The sequence below is a fragment of the Phyllostomus hastatus genome, unplaced genomic scaffold (assembly GCF_019186645.2).
Source record: "Phyllostomus hastatus isolate PE091 unplaced genomic scaffold, TTU_PhHast_1.1 phas_contig_348, whole genome shotgun sequence".
NCBI lineage: Eukaryota > Metazoa > Chordata > Mammalia > Chiroptera > Phyllostomidae > Phyllostomus > Phyllostomus hastatus.
In genome coordinates, this window is record NW_025333860.1 from 7,762,373 (window position 1) to 7,786,298 (window position 23,926).

A 23,926-nucleotide genomic window follows, 5' to 3' on the forward strand; every position below is an offset into this window, starting at 1 on the left:
TATTGAGTTATTTTCTATATGAACACTTATAAACCTTCTTTTTCCCACCCCTGAATGTGTGTCATTAATCTATCTTATACTACTACCACACCTTCTTGATTACAAAAGCTTTATAAGATTTGAAATCTGATGTATGTCCTTCAACTTGGATGGATACTTTTCAAGGTAGCTTTGGCTACTCTAAGTCCCTTGCATTTCCATGTAAATGTTACAATCTGCTTATTAACTTCTACAAAGACTGCTGGGATGTGTAACCTACTTCTTGAGTGCAAGAATTCCAGGGGCATAAACCCCGACATCACCTTGTTTATTGTTCTTTGTTAAATTTAGGAAACACAAACACACACATATTCTCTCTCTCTCACCCTCTCAGGATTCTATAGTTACAACCCATAACCCAATATCCTCTCAAAAATATCACTATTTGCCCTGATTGGTGTAGCTGGGTAGGTTAGGCATCATCCCACAAACTAAAAGGTCACTGGTTCAATTCCCAGTCAGGGCACATGCTCGGGTTGTGGGCCATGTCCCTGGTTGCGGATGTGCACAAGGCAACTGACCACTGTTTCTCTAGCACATCAATACTTCTCTCCCTTTCTCCCTCCCCTCCCCTATCTCTAAAAATAAATTAATGAAGTCTTTAAAAAATATATCACTACCCTTTCACTAATATATAATAAGCATTCATTAAATGTTAGGACTAAATCATTGTTGGCAATCAATAAGGTATATTTTAAATTTGTAATCTAAGGTAAGATAATCAATGAACACTGAACCTAGCCAGCAAAGGTTTAACGAGGAACAGTATATTTATTTACATAGTCTCAAATTATCTCCCCACAAATAATTAATTACAAAAGAAAAAAAGAGTGACTTTATAACAGAGAAACCTGGCAAAGGCCAACATAACCAAGTGATCCAAATTAACATCATCAGCAAGACAGCAACAAGACATCATGGGCTGCTGAGAAGGCACATACAGCAATGAGAAAGACACAACATCACCTCTTAGTCTGCCTGCTAAAAACCCATAACATGAATTTAATCATGAACAAACATGGCACATATACAAAGTGAGGCCATTATCCAAACTAAGTGGTCTGTCCTCTTCAAAAATGCCAAGGCTATGAAAGAAAAAGAAAAGCTGAGAATCTGTTGCAGGTTTTCAGGAACATGATAACTAAATATAACTATGTTCTCCTGTACTGGATTCTAGACCAGAAAGAAAAAAAGCTATTAAGGACAATAGCAGATTTGAATTATTATGTCTAGATTAGATACAATTTTGTATATTAAGTTTCCTGATTTTGATAATTATACTATAAAAGAGAATATCCTGGTTTTTTTTGGTGAAGTTTTTAGGTGTAAACGGGCACTATATATCAAGCTTCTGTCAAATAGTTTTTAAATGTACACACACACACATGAATGTCTGCAAATGATAAGGCAAATGGACAAAATGTCAATAATTAGTGAATATGAATAGAAGATATTCTAATTGCTTACTTGCAACTTTTCTCTAAGTTTTAAATATTATCAATAATATATTTTAAATTAACCAGATCTTTTAAAAATATAGTACTACTTCATATTGCCATTATTTTGTTAAAACCCACTGTAAACTGGAACTAGATTTCCTCAAACAAACCTTACTCCTGATACCACTGGAATTAAGATCACTCACTTTTTCTGGTTTTGATTCCTCTTCATTCTCATCATCTGAGGAAGGACCAGCCAAAGTTGACACTTTGCTAATTACACCAAGTCTGGCTAGCTGATCCAAGAAAATATCACCACCTTTATCTACTAAATCCCTTATGATCTGCAAAGCCAGCAAGTGGCCATCATCATCATCCTGGAGGGCAAAAAAAAGGAAATTAGAGAAAATTATAAAAATAAATTTAGTTGCCTGGAGTAGACAAATGCAATAATTAGCACAGAAAAAAATGACTTACTGAAATTAGGACAAAAGTTAAATCATTTTACTGACATTACCCAAAGGGAATCTACAGGAGCTTCAAAAAAGATGAAAAACTTACTTCTTGATCAAGGACAGTTGCAGTGATTTCCACGAGTATTGTAGGCAAATTGTGACCAACATCAGAATCACAAACTTCTTTTAACAATGCTTCAGAGCAAAAATGAATCATTTTTCGAATCAGAGCAAGACTTGCTTTCCTTAAAAAATAAAAGAATTTTAGGAAGTCATAAGAAGCTAAAATAAAGCAAAATGCAACTATATATTAATGAAAACTAAAATACCCAATATTAGGTTTTATAAGCTCTGCTACAATGTACTCTTAATAAGATACAAAAAATTAAGACAATGCTAGCACTATTTTATGCTCATTTTTTAACTTCCTTTATTTTCTCATATTAATGTACTGAACTCATCAAAACTGAAATTATTTTTATAATTTTCTTAAATGTGCTATTCTATTGTCTATTTAACCAGCATGACTGTTAACATGCCATGTTAATTTCAAAAACTCAAGTAAAGCCCTCACTGGTGCAAGTCAGTGGATTGAGCACTGGCCTGCAAACCAAAGGGTCATCAGTTAGATTCCCAGTCAGGACATATGCCTGGGTTGCTGGCCAGGTCCCCAGTTGGGAATGCACAAGAGGCCACCACACACTTACGTTTCTCTCCCTCTTTTTCTCCTTCCTTTCCCCCCTCTCTAAAAATAAATAAATAAAGTCTTAAAAAAAAAACCTCAAGTAAAAAGCAATGCAATTATGCTAAAAAAATAAATGGTATAAGTTGTAATTAACCTATAATTTCCTATAACACAAAAGAAAGCTCTAACAATTTATACACCTGGTAATTTATATGAAAATCAAATTTTGAATTGCATTTTTGTCCTTTGTCAGATTTTAAATCCATTTTCATTACAACTATATCCTCACAGAAATAAAGAGATCCTAATAATCCCATGCCTCCAAATATCCCCACTGTTAACAACTTGGTATGCCTCCTTCTATTTATTTACCATTTTGCTTAAGAACATAGGAGATACTAAGTCACACAAACTAACCTCAATTTTATAACAAGCAGCCTGTTCTTTTAAAATAAACACATGCCCACACACTTAAATTAAAGACTAAGAGGAAAACTGGTCTATTATATAAAAGCCAATAATCCATTTATTACATATTTTATAGTATGCTAGGCACCAAAATGTAGATATTATTACCCTTGAGGTGACTCCCACAGGAAGAATATAGAAGCAAAAATCTCTATTGATGTCCAAAAAAGGCATGTGACACAGCTGTATTTCTACAGCATGTGGTCTCTTATTTTATGTACTTCATAACTCTCTCTAGGGAGAGGTGGTTAAAGGGTTAGAGTGAGGGTGAGGGTTAGTCCTCACCTAACAGTGTGAATAGGTTCTATGACTTTAAGCAAAATGACATGTAATAGGCTAACTGACATAAACAAGAGTTAAGTTCCTATAGCATCTCATCCACATTACAGCTAAACAATGTTGAATAACTTTCTTCAAGGACCTGCTGCACAAGCATTCAGCTATAAGATAAATAAGGTCTGAGGGTTGAATGTAAAACATGACTATTGTGAGATTAAAATCTGCTGAGAACTGCTTTTTTCTTTTGCCTCCGTAACTTGTTTCCCGAATCCATTTCTTCTACATTCACTTTTACCTCGTGCTATTGGTGATCAAACTTTCTAAATAAACTCATAAAAAAACATTTGTTGAGAACTTAAAATGTTCTCACCCTCCCCCCAAAAACGTAAATGTGAGGTGATGCATTTGTAAATTAACTAGATGAGGAAATTCTTTCACAATGTATATGTATGTATATCAAGCCACCAAGATCTACACTTTAACTATGTCACAATTTTATATGTCAATTATACCTTATTATAGCTGGAGAGACAAAAAAGCTGTTAACAGTTTAAATTATCACTAGATACAGATACTACAATATGATTACTTTTTTAAAAAGTTTCTTAAATGTCTGATGTGTGAAAATGCCATTAAATTTTTTTTATATTTTTCTTTTACTAGTAAAATAGATTTTTCCATGTTAGTTTCTGCTACATTTCCTCTTGAGCACTGTGCCATGATGTCACTGGCTGATTTACTTAAATTGGTTTTTACAGTTTTACCAAAAATTTGTATGTGCTCTTCGTATAATAAAGATAGTATCCCTTGGTCACACTTTCATGCTATCTAACAAGTATCAATCTACTAGCATATTTATTCGGATTAAGAGTTTATATTTATGGTACTTTTATAGATGTGATTAATATTGTTTCTGATATATAGTTCTATGTTTTTTACATGAAACAATTTTAAAATGGCAAGACTAACATGAACAAGTTTTGAAAGTCATTCAATCAAGTTATGATATAGATTTAAGATTATTTTCTTTTTGTTTTCCTAAGGTTTTATTTTTTTTAAAGATTTTTTTTATTTTTTTTTTAAAGATTTTATTTATTTTTTTTTTAGAGAGGGAAGGGAGGGAGATAGAGAGAGAAACAACAATGTGTGGTTGCTGGGGGTCATGGCCTGCAATCCAGGCATGTACCCTGACTGGGAATCGAACCTGCGACACTTATTTTTTTACATTTTAATCCAATTTGAATTTGTTCAGATATACAATGTAAAGGACTAAACTGACTTTTAAAAATCAAACCACAAGGCAGATATTCTATTATAGTACCATTTACTAAATAATCCTCCCTCTCTCAAATGATCTATGAAGTTTCCATTATAATACATTTCCTACCTAAAGCTGGCTCTTTTGGGGGAAGGATATTCTATTCCACTGATTTTATAAATTCTTGTTCCATAAAGACTTTAATTACTGAAAGTTTACACTTGCTATTCAGATTTTTCTTTAATAATCTCACCTATTTATGCCTTTTGTCCAAACAAGTCTAATTTTCTCTCAAATAGTGATTTTTAAGAAAATTAATGGATCATCAGATTTCCACGACTAAAAAATGAACTCAATCTTTGTCTCATTATTGATACTAATTCCAATGCGTTTATTAACTCTTCAAAATTCAATGTAGCCATTCAAAAACAAAGTGGGAAGTCCTCAGTCTACCTTACAAAAGATGCATATCATTAAATCATTATGTTGTACACTTTAATACAAAGTTACATGCTGATTATATCTCAATAAAACTGAGAGGGGAGTCTTACAGAGAATAATCAGGTTTTTACAAAGTACTCTACCATTAAAACTGCTGCTGTCTATTCAGAAGCCCCCATGGATCTGTCTGTCGTCTGCCTTTTGTTTCCTGCAGACACTGTGCATAAGCCAGTATTGATATATGATAGCTGAAGTTTATACACACACACACACACAGACACTCCTTTAACTGTCCAATCAGAGTACATTTGCTCTTCTGATCAAATTTCAAACTGAAATGGTGAAAAATTAGGTTTTAAGATATTCCCTTTTGTTTTTAATATTGCTGAAAGACTGCTTGCACTTTAAGGTCATCTCATAAAACTAGTATTTAAGGTACTTCAATCCTACTAAATTACACGTTCTACTGATCCCCTAAGCTTAACATGACCAAACATCAAATTCTCAATCATTCAGCCAAAAATCTGTCAGTTATCCTTCACTGCTTGCTCTCCTTCATCCTCACATCCCCCATGTCATCAATCCCTAAACAATCTATCTCCCAACCTCTTCAATTTTTCTCTACAAAACCAGTCCCCTGGCAAACGTCTGAAGTTTGTATTACAATGAACCCTTCAATTGTCTTGTTTTCCTACTTATCTCCTCTAGTCCTTTTCTCCACCAGGCTGTCAATATGATCTTTAAAAATCACAAATCTGACTTTCAGTGATCCTTCTGTAACTGTGGTATAAAGTCCACACTCATTATCATGGTCCACAAAGGCCTTCATAGGTCATAAAGATGCCTGTCTACCTTTTTAATATTATTTACTGAGCTATCCAAACATATCCCACACTCTATTAATATCAAACTATTTGCAACTGCTAATAAAATACACTCATTTAAGCATTCACTAAATATCTATATGAGGTCTGTCCAGAAGGTATCCAGCTATGTAATACGAAAAACAGAGACATTTATTGAAGAAGATACAAGAAACAATGTACGTAGGACAATGATGCCTCAGTTCCCTTCATAGTAGGTACCTTGGGATCTCACTCAGTTCCCTTCGTAGAAGGTACTTCGTAGAAGGTCCCAATTACCATAAACTGCCCTGTAGCATTTTCCTGAGTATCAGTGATAGTCTGAAATCTCTTCCCTTTCAAAGGTGATTTTAGTTTTGTGAAAAAACAGAAGTCACAAGGCACCAAATCTAGGAAGTAAGGGGGCTGAGTCACCTGATGTGACTTGATGTTTCACCAAAAAACTCTGCATAAGACATGATGCATAAGTGGGCATATTTTCCTGATGAAGCTGCCAATCACCAGTTGCCTATAACTGCAGCCTTCTGCATCATCCCAACAGCTTCCATGGAGGAGTGTTCAAGCTTAATGCAAAGTTGGATACAACTTTATATAATTGTTGTTCTACTCACTCAGTCATTTTGAATGTGACATCAACACAGTACACATGCTCCCTCAATGACATCTACCGTCCCCAATGACTAGCACAGTAAAGGCATCATTGTTCACACATGCACATTCCAGCCCACTCTCCTTGGCTGCCAGGTTACAGCGATGTCATGCAAACCATTCTCGTTATATTAACAATGGCTGGACTTTTTCCGGACAGACCTCATATATCACCCCTATTCTAAGCCTCCTTGTTTTTGTATGAATACAGCAATACCCAATGCCAGCTCTCATGGAATTTACTTTAGAGGACAACGAAGCAAACAAAAACACTTAAAAAGCAAGACTTCAGAGATTGCAAGCTCTGCAGACACAGTAAAACAGCCCTGACTGGTGTGGCTCAGTGTCATCCCACAAACTGAAAGACTGCTGGTTCAATTTCTGGTCAAGGCATAAGCATGGGTTGCAGATGGGGTTTTCTCAGTTAGGGGCATGTGAGAGGCAACAGATAGATGTTTTTCTCACACACTGATGTTTCTCTCCCTTTTCCTCCTTCCCTTTCAACAAAATTTTCCCAAAAGACAGTAAAACATTACGATTGATGTCAAAGGTGTCCTACAGGTAAATTTAGTTGGACACATGTCAGTGGATATAACATTTGAACTGAGAACTAAATGACATGAAGCAACCAACCATTCAGAAGACTGGGGAACAGAAAGTCTTCAGCAAAGAAAAGTGCAAAAGCCCTAAGGAAAAATACAGTTGGAGTATTCCAAAAATAGAAAGAATGCTAAAACAGTATAAGTGTAATGGTCTAGGGGTTATATAGTATACCAAATAAGGTCAGCAAGCTGGGTGAGACTTATGTAAGACCTTGCAAGCCTGAGAGCTAGGGAGTTAGGTTTTAGTCAAAGCCATACGGAAGCTACTAAAAGGTTAAAACTAGAAAGTGATTACATAATTGGGATTTTTAAAGTAATTCAGCCCTATATGTAGGAACAGATTGTAAAGGGGCAAAGAGAAAAAGAGGAGAAAAGACCAGAGTAGTCAAACTACAGAATATGATACTTTGGGCCAGGGTATGTAACAGATGGATAGAAATAGCAGGCTCTAAACAGACACACCGTAGAGATAGCACCACCAGGAATTGCACCAGGATGGACTGACTCATACCTCCATGCCTTTGCACATATTGGTGCCCGATGATGCTTCCAAATCCGTCTACCTAGAAAACTCCCCAATACCCCTTAAAACCCAATTTAAATCTAATTTCTGCATAACATCTCAAATTTTCCCAGCTCAATTAGTTATTAAATAACTTATGTTTCCTGGGAACTCTATATAATAAAATGTCTAATCTATCAATTACCACTCTATTATTGCTCATCTTTCTTATTAGCCTGTAAGGGTAGAGTAAGCAAGAGCCAAGTCTCATTTCTTTGAGCAACTCCTCCAAAAAGCAACTCACACTGACTCTACCAAAAAGCCTCCATAGAGGATGGGGAAAGAAGGGGAAGGGTCTAGTCAAGGAACGTGTATAAAGGACCCATGGACATGGACAACAGGGTGGGGGCTGACTGTGGGAGCAGGGGGAGGGGAGCATTAGTGAGAGTTATGGTGGAAAAATTAGGACAACTGTAATAGAACAAAAATTTTAAAAAAGGAAAAAAGCTTCCATAAAGCCCAATAAATGCTTATTTATTAAAATTTCCCTAGAGTTGCTACTCAGAGAGCTACAAAAACTGTTCGAAACCTAGTCCTCTTGATTTTCTAAACAACTTCTCTTAAGTCAGATTAGACAAAAAGATTTAACTCTCCACTCTAATTTTTATTCTTACTATACCTTTGTAATATTAAAATAAACTTCAAATCCTTGTGGGAAAAGGAGGATAAATAAAACTATGTATCTGGCATAATTTAGTAAGTAAATACAAAGAGTATAACTACCTTATTGAAGGCAGCATAGTTTGCTGAAATGTTTGTGCAAACACTGGCAACAGCCTTTTCAAGTATATGGGTGCCATTTCTGGATCTCCTTTTGGCTCATTACATTCTTCTTCATCTTTGTTTGTATCTTTCTTTTTCTTATCATCTCCTTTATTAACTGGACACATCCAGTCACCTGCAGACAAATATGATTCAGTAAAATAATTTTTCAAAAAATTTCCTTTCAATGAAAAAAATATTAAAATGTACCAAACACTGAACTATTAACTGTTCCCAAATAACAATAATTAAATTGAAATTAGGATGTTGTATCTACCAAAGGTGCTTGTAAGAATACTAAAAAACATTAGTACCTCCAATAAACTAAATCACAACTTAAGGAGATAATCTTGAAAACTCCACCTGATTCTAAAAATTATTTCACAGAGGCTCTGAATTTATCTATTCTGTGAAAACTTAAAAATTTGGTCAAAGTACTTCATCTGCACAATACCCAACTACTCTTTATGACTTCCCATACCCCTAAACTTTTGATTTGGTCTCTCTAAAATCATGCAGCCATAGTATCGAAGAACACAGAATAGTACACTGGTAAAGATTTATCACATGTAAGGATAATATAACATAATTATTTAATTTCACAGAAGCATTCCATTTACGTAATGTTAATATGTCTACAAAAAGCTACTTCTATGGTAGTAAAGCTAAAAAGTAATAGCAGATGGCTTAAAAGGAAAAGATTTTTACTCCTCACCTGGAGACTGAAGAATAACTACTACTTCACTGTGGCCCCTTTCCCGAGCTTTATCTAATGGAGTTTTCCCATCTTCATCTCTCAGATCTGGGTTTGCACCATGCCGTAATAGAGTCTTAAAAAAAAAGGCATTTGATTTGACAATTAACACTTTATTTCTTTAATAACCAACTCTACAATCTTTAGGTTACACCCATATACTTTAAATTACAGAATTACTTAATCAAACATGTTGGTATCTGTTTCAAAACTATCTTTGCATACATCACCATGAAAGTCATCCATTTATAACCTGAGAAAAATTACAGATTAATTTCACTTGGTTATTAACAACTCAAATATGTTCACGTAAAAGTATCATCTTCTTTATCAAACTATGCCTTCCAATTTCTGAGCTACTAGGATTCAGCTTGTGACGTGGTAATCATCTTCATCATTTCCTACATTCTACCAATTAAATCAATTTAAATCAATGCAACAAAACCAAGTTAAATCAATTCTTTTAGAATGCACTACAAAATTTAGCTCTTAAACACTATTTACACTCCACCAATTTTTAATGGACACTGGACTCTCTCCCAAGCAGACTTTGAGCCCTTTTGCACAGAGAACATACCTTACATTTTCCCTATCAGCCTCCAAGGTAGTTTTTTGAACTTTGTTATAATGTAATAAATGTAACAGATACATATATACCACAAATAAGTGCATACATACACACATCAAGAAAGTATGCAGCACTGTCTAAAAACTCCAAACTGCTGGGGTTTGAGTCACAGTAATTCAGTATTTCATTAAATCTAAGTACTGCTAATAAAGAAAAAATAATGCCAATCAAACTTTACAACAATGCTTTTTTTGCTTGGAACTTTTTTTAACAACTTAATGAAAATTAGATTTTTTTAACATATTACTTGAACAATATGTAAGTTCTAATATATAATAAAGCATTTCTGTAATTCACATTCTGAGCACAGATTTCATAATTAATTATTATTTGATTTAGAGCCACCAATATTTGCATTTCTATGCAAAATGCTATTATCTATGCCATAAAAAAGCATTAGTGGTTCAGCATTCTGAGAGTGCTCTTCTATTAGACAGGGTCTTTCATTCAAATTACTAAAATCAATTTGACAAATTTTGTTGCATGGACAGGTAATAACTATGCTGTAATTTGCACCTCTTCAACAGAAATTACAAGACATTTTTCTATTTAAGAGATGTTAAAATATACACAGGGTTGGGGGAGGAAAGTGGAAGTATATCTTACAATCAACTAAAGACAGAAGAACCTGTGAAGATTGAACAAGGGATGTTCAATGCTAAAGACAGTGGCTGTCACAGTCAAAGTGCATAGTGAGTACTACCTATTATATCATCCTGAGTGACAGCACCTATAGCTCATTGTGGGCCAATGTACAATCAATATAGATTAGGATTAGATACAATTCATTTGGCTCCTCTCCTGCTCAGACACTCATAACTACAGAATAGTACAGGTCAAAAGAAAATGGCTTATTAAAATTTTCATCACCCTTACAAGCCTCATTCTCTCTAAAAGTTAACTCAAACTGACAGAATTAAAGATTGAAGAGACCACCTTTCCCAGGTTAGAAGACTAAGTTATCATAAAAAACGTTCTTCTAGTGTAAAAATGACAATAAAAGCAGCTACCATTTGAGCATCTACAATATTCCAACTACTACACTAGTTGCTTTTCCACGGAATTTTTATTTTTTTATGGGATTTTTCTAATTATTACAATAATCATGTAAGGAATATATACATTTTATTGATGAAACTGCAAGTCAAACTTAAGAAATTTGACCAAGACCACACAGCCTTTATTGTTAATGAGCTAAGACATGAATCCAGGTATACCTGACTTTGTAGCCAACTAACACTGCACTATGCCAAATTACTTCACAATAAAATTCTAGAGACCTAGATAATACACTTGGTTTAGTCCTCACCATTTGACTTTCTGAACCTCAATTTCTTCTAACTATAAAAAAATTCTCCAAATTCTTTTGGTAAACTAAGAGTAAAAGACACTATGATTCTTCTGCAAAGAAAATATATGATTATTAAATACAAACAATACAAAAATGTACAGGAATACCTCATTTTATTGTGCTTTGTTTTATTGTGCTACACAGATATTGCATATTTTTTTTTTTTTTTACAAATGGAAGGCAAGACCCTCCAATCAGCAAAAGGATTAGGACTCGCTTTATTGCAATATTTGCACTTTATTAATATCTCTGAGGAATGCCTATAAAAGTTATTTACTGCCAAGAATAAGAAACTGGAAAACAACCAAGTGTTTACCAATAAGTGACTAGCTGAATAAACTTGCAATGCATCTACACAGGGAAAGTATACAGATGTTGAAAAGTTCTGCAACTATATAAAAGGTTTTTAATCTGTACTATTAAAGGAAAAAGGCAAAGTATAGATCAGTATGTAAATGTTACATTTTGCATAAGAAAAGGAAGTAAAAAGCATACATGTTTACTTTTGCTTGTATCTATATTAAAAACATTAAAAAGATACACATGTAATAAAAATGAAAAATGATTACCTATAGTGGGCAAGGGAAAATGAAGTGAATAAAGACAGCATGGAAGCATGACTTAGAAAAAGTTTTTATATCATTCTAATTTTGGAAGCATGTAAATGTCAAATATTACATTAGTAATTCAAAAATCTGGACTTTACCTTTGCTACTTGAGGTCTTCCAAAACATGCAGCATAATGTAATGATGATGACCTTTGACCTCTATTAACATCAGCACCTCTTTCACAAAGAAATTCTACCTGTAAAATGAAGAAAAATCATAAAGTTGTCTTACTAATATTTCTACCTTTGATTTAAAACATTACTTTTTATTTCTTAGCTTACCATTTCCTGAGTTCCAAAAGCAGAGGCCCAGTTTAATAGAGTCTGACCAACATCATCCATAAAATTTACTTCAAAGGCTAAAGTTTGAAGGAAAAAAATAAGGTTTTTAAAAGCCAACAAAATAATACCAGACTTTTCTAAAGTGGGTCATTTAAAGATTAATAATCACTAAATATTGAGTATATTTCAAAAATTTAGATCAACTAGAATAGTAAATAATCAGCAAATATAAACTCATCTAAAAAAAGTATTCAAAAAAATTTTTCCAAAGTATTTAAAGTATTCTAAAATTTTTAAATCCACTGATGAGTGATGAGGATTTAATCCTTAAAAATACACAAGAAAGAAAAAAACCTAAATATATAACACAACTCAACAGGGTACTAACTGCTTCATGCCATAACTGTGGAAAAGAAACTAATCCTCATCTATAATCAAAAGAACACCAAAGACAATTTATATGTTGTTCATCACCTCATGAAGCAGTCAAAAAAATTTACTATGTATTATAATAAGTAACTTGTGTAAATTTCATTAGTCTCGAGAATACAACACAGTAAATTCAATCTGCAATTCACCTTAGAATTGGCAGGATCTTGTTCTAGCAATAACAAAGGAAAATTTCACTTACTCATTCAACAAGCATTTACTCAGGCATTACCCTACACCAGGCTGATAATTATATACATGGGAGAAGGGAGGTTATAGAAGGGGTTGGCCATTCTGCTATCTGGCACAATTGCTAAAAATACTGTCCAAAATATAAAAACTAGAAAATGCCTATATAATTCATTTTAGTTTTCTTTTTATATTAAAAGAAAGTATTTCCAACCTCCTGTGTCAATTGCATCAATAAGGGCATCAGTATCTTTACTTCGAATACAGTCTATAAGCTGCCGATGTGAGCGCTCCCCAGAACTATCCAGTCTCCGGAGTCCTGGGATTCTCCCTGTCGATCCAGCACTAGACTTTGGCAAAGCCTTTCGTCCTTCAAATAATAGCACCAAGAGAAGGTCAACCAAACGCATGGTATCAAGAACACATCTTTCATCACCCTGCAATGCACTTTCAATCGAATCTGGAAGCTCTGACCTCAGGAGATCCTAGAAAGAGAATGAGGAAAAAAAGAGTTTAATATATTTGCATCATACAAAAAACACTTTTTCTGAAAGATTAAAAATAAAAGATTCAAAAACATTCTTACATGTGTTACTACTGGAGAGCCTCTGCAAAGTGTTGAGAGCAGACTTACAATTGTTGACACCTGGTTACTCAATTTGGAATCTGCAGCTGTAGAAGGTGCACCTGTGGTGCTACGACCTGGTTTGCAAGCTGATGATGGCCCTGATATGGTACCACCAGCAGCAGCCATTCGAGATAACAGCTCCTCAGTTAATCCATGCTTGGCTAATGGAGCTGGGTCAACACCACGACGAGTAAATCGATCAGCTAGTGATGCAAAACATCGCAGAGCTCCATCTGAAACCTAATGATGTAAAGAGTGTGTATACTGATAAAATTCGGCTAAATAAAAGGACTAGTACTGCTTATTTCAATACTGACACTACAAGAAAGGCAGCTGTGGCAAAGAGATTAAGGTTTACAATCTGTCTAAATTTTAATCCTGGCTCCACATTCTAACTGTATAACCTGAGGATGTTACTTAACTGCTCAAGGCCTCAGTTCCCTTATCTGTAAAATGGGAATAAGAGTACCTATAACTCATTGTTTCAGCTTAATGACATATGTAAAGGACCTAGTTGGACAGTAAAATCTCCATACTAACTACTATTATGTAAGACTTTGCCAAAGTAATCTATGAATATCAACTAAAAATTAATATCTGAATGTTTAAAAAGCATTAAAAGTAGCCTTGGGTGGTATGACAAGTTTGGGGCACCATCTTTTGGATCAAAAGGCTGCAGGTTGAACTCCCAGTCCGGGAAAATGTCTGGGTTGCAGGTCAGTGCTCAGTCAGGGTGTGTAGAAGAGGTAACCTATTGATATTTTTCTCTCACATCAGTGTTTCTTTCCTTCTCTCTCTCTCTCTCTCCAGTCCCCTCTCTCTAAAAAAGCTTACACATATTTTCAATGCTGCACTATTTTACTGCAGTGAGAACTATCTTTGTATGTCAACAAAATTGTGCTGAGTCAACAAATTACAATGAGTGTGGCTTAAAAAATTATGTATTTCTAAAACATTTAAATTTTAAAAATAAATGCATATCATTTTTAATTTAAAATATTTCATTGCCAAAACAAAAATGACTGCCATATAGATATAAAGTGAGAAAAAGAAAATATGAAATAACCTCTACAGTGTATCATAGTTATAAATACAGGACACTATACAATCACTTTTGAAATCGAATTACACAACAGTGTTTTACTTACCTGATGATCTTCGTGTTTTAACAAACTAGACAGAGATTCCACACAAATTTCTAATGAAGAATCTTGAGGTTCCATTTTGCCACAGAGTCTCGATACCACAGCCATGGCGGAGTGCAAGGTATCTTTATGAACCAGGTGTCCACTGTCACGAATGAAGGTAAGCACACAATTCAAACCACCAGCCTCAAAGACAGCTCCTGACTCACGAGTGCATATCAGTTCTAGCACCTACAACAATAAAACAAAATTACCAAAAGAATGCAATAAATTCAATTTTTATTTTCTACAATCACAGAAGACAGAAAGAATCCTCCACATTAGTAACCACATTTTAAAAAGTAAAGACAAACAAAATAAATTAATTTTAATGTATTTTATTTGGCCTAATATATCCAAGGCATCATCATTTCAACATATAAAAAACTACTGATGCATTTTATATTCTCTTATGTATTAAATCTTCAAAACTATATGCATATTTTATACTTACAACACATCTTAATTTGGAGTGGCAACATTTGAAATGCTCAATATTCAAATGACTACCATATTGGACAGTGTAGGGTTAATGGTGGAACCTACATGGCACACTAAGAAACTACAAGTAACTTAGCAAAAGTTTGTAAAGATTCTAAACATTAAAAAAATTTTTTTCAATAAGTGCCAGCTTAATACATCATTCATCATCCTAGCTCTTACTCTGAATAAAAAAACATTAAAAATCAACTTTTATTTTCTAAATTATGTTCACGTTTAAGGTGTTCTGGAAGAACTAAAGAGTTAATAGTGCACAGATCATTCAGGCATCACCAGAAATTTAGGTTTTATTCTGAAAGGAAGAAAAATGTTTTAAGCAGGGAAATAATAAGTCATATTTTCAGTTAATAACTGTGGGAAATGGGATATGAGGAGAGTGTAAAGGAAAATGTAAAAATTCAAGCATTATTATTCAAGAGAGGATGAGGGCTTAACTAAGGCAGTAAAAGTAGGGACAAACAGAAGGAAAAAACTAGAAAAGGACTTGTCATTAATTACATGTGTGGAGTAGAAAAAACATAAAACACAGATTTCTTGTCTTGAGTGACTGGGTGAAAGTTAATCCCAATTATCAGAATAAGAGTTTATTATCTATAGTGAAAGATAATGAATTCAGACGTACAGCTGGAGCATTCCAACAGGCCTCTGAATATGAGGTCTGGAACTCAAGAGAAAGGTATAGAGATAAAGATGTGAGGGACATATACATATGAAGGTACTGACACTGACAAATGAGACTGTACAGACAAAGTTTATACAGTTTTAAGAAGGTAGCCCCGACAGGTGTGGCTAAATGGGTTGGGAGTCATCCTGCAAACCAATAGGTCACCAGTTTGACTCCTGGTTGGGGCAGGCTAGGCCCCCAGTTGGGGGCATGCAAGAGACAACCTATCAATGTTTCTTTCCCTCTCTTTCTTCCTCCCTTCCTCTCTCTCTCTAAATAAATAAAATCTTTTAAAAACTTAAAAAAAAATTTTCGAACTAATACTAGGGGAAAAAATTTTTTTGAATACAGTAAAAAGAGAACCTTAGGAAATGCTATCATTAAAGAACCATGAATTAAGAAAAAATAATCTGCAACGGACACAGAGAAAAGAAGAGCAGAGTGTAACAGACTGGGAAAAGTTTGAAAATACAGATCAGTGAATGAGCAGTAGAGTGAAAACCCAGCCCCGGAAGAAACATGAAGTGATGTAATCAAGAGAGTAAGAGGGGAAAAATGGAAAATGGATACCTCTTCCTCTGAGACTAGACAGAAAAAAAATCTATAGACACAGAGGCAAAAAGTCAAAACACTAACAACTATGAACAGCAACTCTCAATGTGTGGGGAAGACATTCTCAAGGATCATCTAAGTCAAAACTTTTTTTCATAATAATACTATAATGATCATTATCTTTTTCATTCTCATTCCCAGAAGTATAAGGTGGAGTTTTCCAGAAGCTATGTAAAAGGTAATATAGCAACCAACTAAAGGCAGACACAGATATAAAGATTCAGCTATGTTCTACCAAGCCAAACATTCTTTTTTTTTTTTTTAATGTTCATACACTTAAAGGGATTGCTAAGAAAATGGAGGTAAGAAAGGACATGCTCAACAGAAAGAAAGAGTGGGGGAAAAAACTCCAAAACTTTCCAGAGTTGCTCATAGTGATTTTTTCTTTTTTTTTTCTAATTTTATTTTAATCATTGTTCAAGTCCAGTTTTCTGTCCTTTACTCCCATCCCAGTGCACCCGCCCCTCCCTCCCTCCCTCCCTCCCTCCCATTTCCACCCCCCCTAGCTTTTGTCCATGTGTCCTTTATACTTGTTCCTGTAAACCCTTCCATTCTCCCCTGAAATTCCCTCCCCTCTCCCCTCTGGTCTTTCAAGTCTCCCCTTAAAGAGACTTGAAAAAAATAAAAGCTTAACAATGCTACTTGTCTCACTAATTTTCTATTTGTCTCAGAAATAGTTATTTTCATTAAAAACATAATGCATGTTAACACATGAGTTTATTTTCAGCCAAATTAATAAATGCTTTAAATTTATCAGTTTTAATATCTAACATGGTAAATATAAGCAAATATAACCTATAGAAAACAAAGGCTCTTTGGTGTCCTCAATAAGACTTGTAAAGGGATCAGGAGACAACAAGTTTGAAAACTGCTAATCTAGAACAGCAAGAATCATAAAAAAATAGCAAGAGAACCATGTAAAATCTAAATGTGTTCATAAGTAGTTCCAGTCAACTACTGACCCAGTACTGATGCATTGAGTCACAAAGATTAAAATTAGCCCTGCCAGGAATAAAACAAAACAGCTAACTCTAAAAGAATATAGCAAAATGTTAAATCCATGGGCTCCAGAACCAGATTTCCTAATCTTCAAATTCATAATCTTCTAATGTTGGCTTGCTACTGCTTGTATCACCCCCAGCCAGTCATACTTGATCTCAGTGTGCTTAAAATTTTTTCACCTCTAAAATAGAAATGGTGTGATATTAGTGGTACCTACCACATACAGAATTGTCATTAAAATTAAATAAAAGTTGTACACCTGAAATTTATGTGCTGCTATTAACTAATATTCTGCCCCAATTTTTTTAAAAGCCACTTAATTTTAAATGAGTTAATCCTCATAAAGTGTTTAGTACAATACCCGGCACCCATGGTCAGGGTTAGTTGTTCTGTTGGTGGTTTTTACTATTTTCATACAAAATCATTTTGGCCGAGAACAGCAACAACCTTTCTCAAAATTATTAGAGGTTACCAGAACTAAAAAGCACTAAGACAGCAAAGAAGAGCATTATCAGTGATCTCCAATTTTCCTTCAAAGTCAAGATTTCTTTTCCTAAGCCATACAGAATCTCCTTCAGTGCCACAAGGACTATGACTTCCGCTGTTCTCAACCACTCTCAATAAAATAAGACTGGTAATGGAAAGAATTTTGTTTTTTTTTTATCAAAATATATTTTTTATTCTTTAAGTTATCTTCAATGGGCCAATAAATAAGACTTACCTTTACACATTGTTCAGCTAAGTCTCTGCTAGTCCTGTTGTTAAGTTCAACCACAACCAAACGATTACAAAGTGCTTTTATAGCTCCATCTACCCCAACAATCCTTCGTGTGCATTCTGCAGACACATCCAGGTAGTACGTTATGGCACGAGCTGTTACCTCTAACACGTTGTCTGGAGCACTTTCATCAAGAAAAATTTTGCAGAGCGCTGGTAAGAAAGTGCGAGGAGGACATCTGTAGTGAAAGAAATCATATTACACCTAGAATTACTAAACGCTTAACGTCAAAATAGTAACAAAATAAGATAAAACTATAACTTATGTTCAATTCTGGGTCGCATGTGTATTAGGTAGTATTTCTCACATTGCTTTTAATTCCTTAGCAATACTCACATGCTAATATCACCATTGCTGAAAATATCAAGGTATAAACAGGTTAAAGTATCAGTATTAACTTGAAACCATGTTAAAAATATTCCTACTCAGCTGAAACCTCAACTGCTCTGTAAAACCCTCCCTAACCTCCCCAAGTAGTTAATTGGTGCTTTCATGTTCCTAAAACCTCATAAAAACAGTGCCCACATTGTTTAATGTATTGCTTTATTTCCTTATTTACATTAAGAGTTCCTGAATGCACGGACATTCTTCAATTCATATTTTCTGGGAACAAATGTTGATGTGGGGTTTAGCAGACCAGGGTAAAACACAGAACAGTTATGTAACCTTTCTGGTCCTATTTCCTCATTTGATAAACAAAGGTAATATCTAAATGATACCTACTTTATATGGATGTTATGAAGATTAAATAAAATTATATATATAAAACACTTAGTACCTTGTCACCATATTAAACTAATTAACTTTAGCTCCCCTTCCCTCCTATCAATAGTCTAACACATGCTACATAAACCTGTGTAAGACAGTTTTATTGCCCTGGCCAGTGTGGCTCAGTTGGTTGGAGCATCGTCCCATGACAGAGAGGTTGCGGGTTTGATTCCCAGTCAGGGCACATGCCTGGGGTGCAGGTTCAATCCCTGGTCCAGGCAAATTCAAGAGGCAACAAATCAATGTTGCTCTTTCACACTGATGTTTCTCTCTCACCCTTCCTCTCACTTTAAAAGCAATGAAAAAATGTCCTCAGGTAAGGATTTAAAAAAAAAGAAAGACGGTTTTATCAAAGCAGAATCTTCGAGTTATTAATAATATCCCCTATATTTCAATCAACACTTAAAATATATAAAAGAATAATTTACATTAGTAAAAATCTCAGTTATATAACTTCAAATACACTATTCTAACTCCTCTGCATACAGGCTACAAGTAACACAAAACAGTACGCTCCATGTTTTAGTAAAATTATTTTTCCTCCAATTTTTAGTGTGTGCATATCCTTAGCAGCTTTTTAAAAATATGTGTATGAACTTCAAAGTACTTTACTCTTTAATATCTGCTTAGATGATCGTAACTTAAGGGGTCCAGCAGCAGGAATTTATCACAAAGATCTTAGAAGTTCCCTTGCACTGCATGATTAACAAACCACTGATTAAACACGGGTGGTTTTATTAACCAGCAACACTTTTTTTAAATTCTCATCTTTTATTGAATGAAATAAAACTTGTGCTGCAGAGGCAGTGGTGCCTCAGCATGGCAAGGTAGTCAATGGAGTTGACACGACAAGCCAAGATGTTGGCCAGGGATCCTACTATAGCGAGAGGACCAAAACCATGAAGACCAAGAGGTAGCAAATATCCCCAACACCCAGTGCGAGTACTTCTATTTGCAGACAGCTTGGCCATGCATTGTAAAAATAGGGACCCCTTACAGCTGGCAGAATACCATCTCAGGCCACCAAATCCATCCAAAACTAACATGGAGTCTCAGTTTGGAGATCCTTTTCTTTGACTCAATGATTCAGACCATCAGAAGTCACTTGTAATTTTCCTGAGGAGGAAATGCATTGTGGCCAGGGAATAGTCCCCTTGTTCTCCAGTAAGGTAAGAAGACTGACTAGCATATTAAAATCGTGAAGCATTTCTACAGCTCTCTACATATGCATACGTAGTAAACTGAAGAGATTGTACAAGTGATAATACTACTGAAGGACAACATAGTCTAAAACAGTCATTTTTTTTTTCTTTAGAAAACAGTAGCTATTGAAGAAAGAATAAAATGTTGGAGTTGACAGTCCATTAATCAAATGACAAGAATGAACCTACCATATGCTTTATGTTAAACATAAAATTACTCATCTAGATTTCTTATCCAGGGCAAAAACTGCATGTCAAAAAATCTGGAAGATAAACATGTAGCATAACTTTCCATATTTCATGGGACTATGTAGTCCATATTTACAAATTTGGTACGAGGAATCTCCTGAACAAGTATGGTTAAAGGGAAATTTTTAAGGGAGGGAGAAAGGGAGGGAGGGAGGGGGAGGGAGGGGGGAGGGAGGGTGATAGGAAGGGAAATAGTTATAAACATAGCTTTTTAAATTTTAACTGTGACTAATTTCATTTCTAAGAGAAAAATAAAGATGGTCTGTGTACACAAGAGCTTATTTCATGTCAGCCATAATGAAAACCTGCTTCATGAATTTTTTAAATGTATGGTACAAAACATCTGTTGTACGTTCGGCTACTGAACAGCGAAAAAATATTTTTATAGCTCCTCCGTTACCTTTTCAACAATGAGAAAGTATTTATGAGTATTCATATATATACACACATACAGAGAAAAATAACAAAGTTTTCAATTTAGAACCAAAGCAAGTGACAAAACTCAACAATACATATGACTACAAATTGAGCCAAAAAGGAAAAATATGCCAATATTAATGAATTCTAAAACATAAAAAATTTTGAAAAAACTATAGTTATATTACTTGAAAATTCATACTGAAACTAAAACTAATTATTAATAACTATGTTTCCTAACATACTCTGGTAAATATCCTGTTTAATATAACCAGTATAATGTAAACATATAAGACTGTCTTTCCAGCTGTTGGTGAACTTCTTAATGTCATTTCCAAAGAAAGATCCTAGGGTCAAAGATAATTCAACTCAGTCGTTGAATCCCGCTTGAGTCTTACATTCTTTAGAAAGCAATGACTACTTTCCATGAGCAAGCCCCTGTAGCCCCTAACCTTTTCCCTGGGCTACAACCATAACCTTCCCTGGGTTTGAATCCATGTCGTCAGGAATTAACTAAAAAACAGTATTTACATAATTCAGAAATCTGATTTCACTATAAATTTGTGATTACCAACTTTAAGTGAGCACAATGTCCAATAATTCTGCTACATTTCTTCAAATGTCTGCAATCAGTCTTTCACAACTTTTTTTTCAATTTTCTCAAATTTGTGACTTCCTTGGTTTTCCAATGTAGGCTCAGTCATCAACTCCCTTCTCTTTTTCTCTCTAGTTGATATCATCTATTCCCTTAGTTTATGCACCATGGATATAAATCTCATCACATACTATAAAAATTCCCAAAATGCGATCTCCACCCCAGACAAACTAACTCATATCACTACCTCCACTAAGAATGATCACAGGCAACTTAAACAAGCACATTCAAAAAGTAAAACATCTACTATGTACCTCCACCCCCAAATCACCATCTTTGTAAATGTCACAGTCATCCAGAAAGCCAGAAACCTGAGAATCATCCTTAGTTTTTCCACCATTTCTTCACATTATACATCTAATCCATCAGTTAAATCCCGCCAAACTTCCTCTAAAATATATTCTAAATTTGTCCACTTCTCTCCACATACTTTTACCTTAATCTAAGCTGAAATAGCCACTTAAGACAACCACATAAGAGATATGTCTAGCTCTAGTGTTGAAGAGGGTATCTCTACAGGGAGGAGAGAGTCAGTCTGGCATAGGGTGTCAGAGCAGAAGCAAGATGAAGAGAGCATCTGTGCAGGGGAATGCCCCAGTAATGACAAGTCTAGACTCTAGCCCAAACTGCTCTCCTAAATCCCAGAACTGCAGAATCAACTGCATCCCCTACTCATCTATCATTACGTGAGATGTTTCAGGAACCACCAAACACAACATGCCCAAAACTAAACGAGGTTACCCTACCAAACACCATACTATTTGTTCTCTAACCTACCATTTACTTGGTCACTCAAATTAAAAAAAAAAAAAAAAAAAAAATCATGAAATCTTCCAAACTCCAGTTTCTAAAATATAAAATCCAATACCTAATCATGATAGTTTTATCTACTAAATCTGTTTAATATCTGTCCCTTCCCTTGAATTCCAACCCTCATTATTTCATATCTGAATTACTGAAACAGCTTCCTAATCAGAATCTCTCACTAGACTGACTATGCAGTTCACCCGTCTATAACCAAAGTTATTTTTCTTTGTTTTTTTTTTTTTTTAGGTAAAAAAATATTTATTCATAGAATACAAATTTTACTCAATAGTAAGAAATTCATTAATGGATTTCCGGTCAACATGGCGGCATAGGCAAATATGGCTTACACCTTCACACAGCCACATCAAAATTACAACTAAATTATAAAACAACCATCACTCAAGTTTGAGATGGGAATCTCATTAGCTCATGAAGTTGTACATCTTCTCATTTATCTGGTTGTTTGTGTGTCTTCTTGGGAGAGGTGCCTGTTCAGACCCTCTACTAATTTTTTAATTGGACTGTTTGTTTTGGCATTTTCTAAGTTCTTCATATATTTTGGAATATTAACCCTTTGTTGGAGCTGTTTGCAAATATCTCCCATTCCAGCAGTTGCCTTGTTTTGTTGCTGGTTTCTTTTGTTGTGTAGAAGCTTTTAAATTTAATATAGTTCCATTAATTTGTTTTTGCCTTTAATTCCCTTGCCTTTGGAATTAAATTCATAAAATGTTCTCTACAACCAAGGTCCATAAGTGTAGTACCTATGCTTTCTTCTTTGTTTCAGATCTTATATTTTGGTCTTTGATCCATTTTGAATTAATTTTTGGACATGGGGACAAACTGCAATCATTTCATTCTTTTGCATGTAGCTTTCCAATTCTCCCAGCAACATTACTAAAGAAGCTTTTTTTCCTCCATCATGTATTTTGGCATCCTTTGTCAAAAATTATCTGCCCATACATACATGGCTTTATTTCTGGGCTCTCAATTCTGTTCCACTGATTTTTGTGTCTTTTGCCAATACCATGCTGTTTTGATTATCATAGTTCTGAAAGATCTAGGTTCATAAAAAGTTGTTAGAAGGAAAGCTCAACTTGAGATCTGCGAAAAGAAAAACTTCACAAAAAAAGAAGTTTGAGTTAAATGAAGGTATTTTTTGAATTGAGGAGCCATTGCAAGGATTTAAGATAATGTATGTAAAATATGTAGTACAGTGCTCAGGACATAAAAGATGCTCAATAAACCATATGGTAGAAGTTATCCATATGGTAGAAGCAGACAAGAGCTCTTATATTCTAAGAAGAATGGCATGTGCAAAGGATGGAAGCTTGCAGAATTATGTAACACGGCAGACTATATTTTCAAAAAATATCCACAACACTATCTCCCACCCCACATATCTATATGTTCTTTTCTATAGTATGAGTTTGATACTCTTCCCATTGACAGGGTCTATGTTCCCATCCTTGGAATCTGGGCAGGCTTATGACTATAATGAAAGTGACCACTTTGTGAGTTCTAAAATAAACCAATAAAAGCTTCTACTGGCTTTCCTAAGAACTGTTACTCTTTGGAACATAACCACCATGCTATGAAGAAACCCAAGGAGCGACATCACAAAGCCAGCTGGTGTTGCAACTAACAAACCCAGGAGAGATCCCAATTAGAAAAAGCCAGTGTTTGGGGCCTGTGAGAGAACAAGTCACCAGATGATTCC

The 23,926-nt window shown here is 34.6% G+C and overlaps 1 protein-coding gene across 6 annotated transcripts in view; it reads right to left on the reverse strand.

Moving 5' to 3' along the window:
- HECTD1 (HECT domain E3 ubiquitin protein ligase 1) overlaps window positions 1-23,926 on the reverse strand; it is an 89,178-nt gene that overhangs the window by 44,251 nt on the left and 21,001 nt on the right. For all 6 annotated transcript variants that reach the window (XM_045841248.1, XM_045841250.1, XM_045841247.1 and 3 more), the window contains exons 3-12: window positions 18,055-18,289; window positions 14,519-14,746; window positions 13,329-13,610; window positions 12,957-13,227; window positions 12,125-12,201; window positions 11,941-12,039; window positions 9,217-9,331; window positions 8,463-8,637; window positions 2,040-2,178; window positions 1,685-1,855 (exon numbers count right to left, since the gene is read on the reverse strand). In XM_045841248.1, the coding sequence (XP_045697204.1) occupies window positions 1,685-1,855; window positions 2,040-2,178; window positions 8,463-8,637; window positions 9,217-9,331; window positions 11,941-12,039; window positions 12,125-12,201; window positions 12,957-13,227; window positions 13,329-13,610; window positions 14,519-14,746; window positions 18,055-18,289 (1,792 nt within the window). The remainder of the gene's footprint in view (window positions 1-1,684; window positions 1,856-2,039; window positions 2,179-8,462; window positions 8,638-9,216; window positions 9,332-11,940; window positions 12,040-12,124; window positions 12,202-12,956; window positions 13,228-13,328; window positions 13,611-14,518; window positions 14,747-18,054; window positions 18,290-23,926) is intronic.